General features: G+C 33.2%; 1 protein-coding gene across 7 annotated transcripts; it reads right to left on the bottom strand.

The window, feature by feature from the left end:
- Window positions 1–236: 236 nt before the first annotated feature.
- Window positions 237–4,063, bottom strand: LOC107864309 (glycine-rich RNA-binding protein 2, mitochondrial-like). 7 transcript variants are annotated; one of them, XM_016710636.2, is made up of 5 exons: window positions 3,668–4,063; window positions 1,964–2,121; window positions 1,800–1,868; window positions 770–876; window positions 237–501 (listed from the first exon to the last, which is right to left on the bottom strand). In XM_016710636.2, exons 2-5 carry the CDS (start codon window positions 2,097–2,099, stop codon window positions 370–372), a joined length of 444 nt encoding a protein of 147 aa, XP_016566122.1. In that variant the 5' UTR covers window positions 2,100–2,121; window positions 3,668–4,063; the 3' UTR covers window positions 237–369. The 7 variants fall into 7 exon arrangements, with proteins under 7 accessions (XP_016566122.1, XP_047264858.1, XP_016566123.1 ...); XM_047408902.1 differs by lacking the exon at window positions 3,668–4,063 and adding an exon at window positions 2,934–3,657; XM_016710637.2 differs by lacking the exon at window positions 3,668–4,063 and adding an exon at window positions 2,573–2,679.
- Between the last annotated feature and the right edge of the window lie 846 nt (window positions 4,064–4,909).

The following is a 4,909-nucleotide window of genomic DNA, read 5'->3' as shown; positions in this document are numbered from 1 at the left end:
ATGATTTTGAATAGATAGTTTATAGTAGTAACTTATAGGCGTCTTACTTCATTTAGTATCCAGCAATGTGTTATCCCATCTAGTTGTGTGCTTTGGTGTTTTTTGAGTGTTACACGTGTTATATATCCTAAGCCGATAGTCTATCGGAAACCACCTCTCTATTTCATATGAGGTAGCGGTATGAACTACACACACTTCACACTCTCAAGACCCCACTTTCTGAAAAACATTAGGTATGATAAAAACCTTAATATAGAAGCATAAATTAAAAGGTAACCAGAATCCATTCAACACAAAAAATCACTTTTAAATCCTACTACTAAATTTGCCATGCCTGTATGGATAATTGAACAAACATAACATGTTAACTTAGTATGCATCATTTTCTCTAGATCCACCATAGCTGCCACCGCCATATCCGCCACCACCATATCCACCACCACCACTGCGTGGAGCTCGCTCTTGGGCAAGAGAGACGCGGATGTTCCTACCTTGAAGATCCTGCAGGGATCACAATGTGGATATCAGCCAAGAATAATGTAAAGTAAATCATATTAGCTGCATATCCTAATGTGTGCATCTAAAGGATAATGATCTCACCTTCTATATGTGATAGATAATCTCAAGTTTTTGTATATACACTTTATCCGAACACGGTACAAAATTTAATCCCAATTTTTACACTGGATAAACGACCCTAACTCTTGTAACCAAATGGCTCCGTAGACTATATAAAGACGTAAATCATGTAAAACTAAAAAAAATTTACATGTCCATCCATTGCTGACATAGCCTCTTTGGCAGATTCACCATCTGTGAAGTTCACGAATCCGAATCCCTTTGATCTCCCAGTATCTCTATCAACGATGACCTTAGCTGTGGCACGATCACAGTATTCAAGTATTTACTAAACAAGCATAGTTTAAAAAGCAGAAAGTATGAGCAAGCAAGCAAGGCAAAAGGGAGGAGCATGTCAAAAAAGCCAGAAATATTGGTGCAACTTCAACGTTAACTGATCCTAGCAACCCCAGCCTAAACGAGGAAGATGAAGATAGTAAATGATAATAAACTTACCCGGAAAAACGAAATAAAAGAGTACCAAAAAGATGCTGTTGACCCAGCCCAATCACTAGAATATGCAACCACATACACTAACGACTAAAAAGTGTGGCGTACTCATAATATGACCGCTTAAGGTCAAGAAGACAATTTACAAGCTGCGAAAATCTATCGGTGATACATCTCAAACCAAGAAATGCAGTAAGAGAAAACGATGTTAATAGAGAAGGATAGACCTAAACATTCGTTCAACACCCAAAAAGAATATACACTCAGGATTTAGACATACCAATCTGAGGAAGACACAGAAATTGAAAGACTGAAACCAAAGAAAGCTGACCAACATCAGAACACAGGAAGCAACTAATAAGAGATAGCCTAGTCATCACGAGGAACACACGGACAATAGGTAAATATATGCATCCACCATGCCATATAAAGGTTAGATTACATATTAGACTATATACTATCCTTCACAGTGAGCCGGGGGTCTATCGGAAACAGCCTTTCTATTCTCCGGAGGTACTGGTATGGACTGCATACATCTTACCCTCCCCAAACCCCGACCCCACTATGTGGGAATACACTGGGTTTGTTGTTGTTGTTACTATCCTTCACAGAAAGACAGTATTCTTCATCTGACTTGACTTTCATTGTGTTGTTCATTCAAACATTCATCACCAGAGAATAGAAATGTTTGAAACTAAAGCAAACTAGACTCAATGTAGTTGGGAACTTACCATCGACGACATCGCCAAAGCTGGTGAAGGCTTCCTTCAGAGACTGATCATCAGTTCCATATGAAAGACCTATAACGTTAAGGAATAAATAAGCAAACTAAACATGCCGCAGAGTGTTTACCAAGAAACAATGCTCGTCAGTTTTCAGACTGCTAGTCACATACCCCCAACAAAAAGCTTTGTCGACATGCAACGGATGGCATTGAGAATTGAAGGTGCTGATGACTTTGCATTCAATGCATTGCCACTTGATGAAATGCTCTGCCTCAAAAGACCACCAAGTTTGTTGTAGAAAGCCATTTGTGCTGATAACTTTAGGTATCTACGAGAATTTTAAACTGATCAGCAAACTTTTTTTAACTCAGTAAACACAAAAAGTAGAACTATAATCATTCATACAAGAAAATGAAACACCACTACTACAAACAATATCAAACTAATCAAAAGGACAAGGCACTATCTAAATTTGAACAGGATAAAGAACGAGTTTTTTCACCAAACATAAAAATGCCAATGAGTAAAAGTTTTACAAGAGAAAGAAAAGCCACACCACCAATAACAACATTATGAAGCAAATAACAAGAACAAGACATTATCTGACTTTGAACAAGAGAAAGAATGCTCTTTTTTCACCAAACATCAAAAAACAATGAGTAAAAGTTCTAAAATAATGAACCAAACATAAAATCAAGGGACCCAAAGACTTAAAAAGACCCCATTTATTACCAAAAATATCAATAACCATAACAAAACAATAAATCAAAGAACCATACTATGGAGAAATAAGCATAAACCCATTTAAAAATCATTCTTTTTCACCAAACATCAAAAAAGAATGAGTAAATTTTCTATAATACGAACCAAACATAAAACTAAGAGACCCCAAAAACCTAATAAGGCCCTATATATCAACTAAAAATCAAGATCACAATAGCAAAACAGTAAGGCAAAGCTACCACTGCACTAAAGCTCCTGCTACGTGGGGAGACTGGGGAAGGGCCCACAAGAGTCTACAACATACACCTCACCTTGCATTTCTGCCAGATGCTTTTCAACAACAACAACAAACCCAGTGTATTCCCACTTAGTGGGGTCTGGGGGGTAAGATGTAGGTAAGATGTACGCAGTCCATACCTCTACCTCTGATGAAGTAGAAAGGCTGTTTCCGAAAGACCCCCGGCTCAGGCACACGATATCACACAAACACATAGTAAAGCACAGAAGCTTTTCCATGGCTTTAACCAGTTATTCCAAGGCTCTCAAACCATAGTGACAAGGCTCCGTGAGCCATAATACAACCAATTAAGCATATCCCCATCTCAAAAAATCTAAAGAATGATTTTTTTTTTTCCCACCAAACATAAAAACAAGAGACCCAAAACTTAACAAGGCTCTATACATTAACTAAAAATCAATAATCACAACAAAACAATAAAGCAAATAGCCATAATATAACCAAACAAGCATTCATTTTCTTTACCAAACATAAAAAAAAAACAATGAGTAAAAGTTCTACATGTGAACCAAACATAAAAAAAAAACACGAGACCCCAAAGACTTAACAAGGCTCCATACATTAACTAAAAATCAAGAACCGTAACAAAACAATAAAGCATAATATAACCCAACAAGCATTAACCCATCTCGAAAAGATCTTTTTTTTTTTTTACCAAACATCAATAAAACAATGAGTAAAAGTTGTAGAATATGAACCAAACATAAAAACAAGAAACCCCAAAGACTTAACAAGACTCCATAAATTAACTAAAAATCAAGAATCATAACAAAGCAATAAAGCAAAGAACCATAACATAACCAAACAAGCATAACCCCATTTCAAAAAAATTATTTAAAAAAAAAAAAAAAACCTGATGGTAACAAAGTTTGAGAGTTCAAGAAGCAAGAAAATTAGAAGCGGCTAGGTTACTACTGTGAGTTTAAGAAAGAAGGTACTATGTATAATAAAACAAAAAATTAATATACTATAATTACAATAAATAACAATACTTTTTTAAAATTATAATTTATAACAAAAATATCAATATTTTATTTATTTTATAATAATAAAAGAATATATATTTTTTAATTGTGTATATATATTTTTGAGTAATACATATATATTTGTATATGTATTTATATAATAATATTTTATTTAAATATAAATATAATTTATTATAAACTATTTTTATAAAAATTATAATGAAGGTTAAAGAGTTGCTATTTATGAAATTTAAGCGGCAGTAATAGTAAGGGACTTTGACTGTAATTTAATTGCTTTTTCAGTGGGACAATAATACTTGCGCCGGAATAGCTCCAAATAGTAAGGGACTTTGACTGTAATTTAATTGCTTTAAGGTGTTGTACATTAATTTATAAAAGAGTATTTTTGGAATAAATGTACAACATGTGTTCTCTATGGTTATGTGAATTATTTATTTGTTTTATTTCAACTTGGAATACTCAAATTTGGAAAAAACTTCAAACTTGTTTTTCAACTCCATTTTCATAAAAATTCAAATAAAGTGATTTATTCTGTTGTTTACAAAAAGTATAACGAAATACAACTTTATTCTGACTTCGACTTCATAAATTTTAAAAAATGAAAATTACTTGAAATTTTTGTAAATGCTTGCTTAGCTTTTCTATTTTTTTTATTTTATTTTTCATAATTTATGCTTTCTCAAATTAAAATCTTTATTCCTCCCCTTGATAAGTCCTTTTAAAATAGAGTTAGAATCCAATGTGATTTTAGACCTATTGACCTGACCCTACCCAACTATTACTCTCTAAGTAAGAGCTCGCCCTAACTTTTTTTGAATTACCCTATGACTCCTGATACCATAAGAATTTTAAGATTCCACACACAACTAAATAATTTTTCTTTTATTTTTTTATTTTCTTGAATTCGAACTCTGAAATTAGAACTTTTTTTGAATTACCCTATGACTCCTGATACCATAAGAATTTTAAGATTACACACACAACTAAATAATTTTTCTTTTATTTTTTTATTTTCTTGAATTCGAACTCTGAAATTAGAAAAAAAAATTGGTACAAAACATTTTTTTAAATGGATACTTTGCAATGGAGGGAATTCCCGTCATTCCACC

The sequence above is a fragment of the Capsicum annuum genome, chromosome 3, assembly GCF_002878395.1.
Source record: "Capsicum annuum cultivar UCD-10X-F1 chromosome 3, UCD10Xv1.1, whole genome shotgun sequence".
Classification (NCBI taxonomy): Eukaryota; Viridiplantae; Streptophyta; class Magnoliopsida; order Solanales; family Solanaceae; genus Capsicum; species Capsicum annuum.
This window is presented reverse-complemented; position numbering and strand designations above follow the sequence as displayed.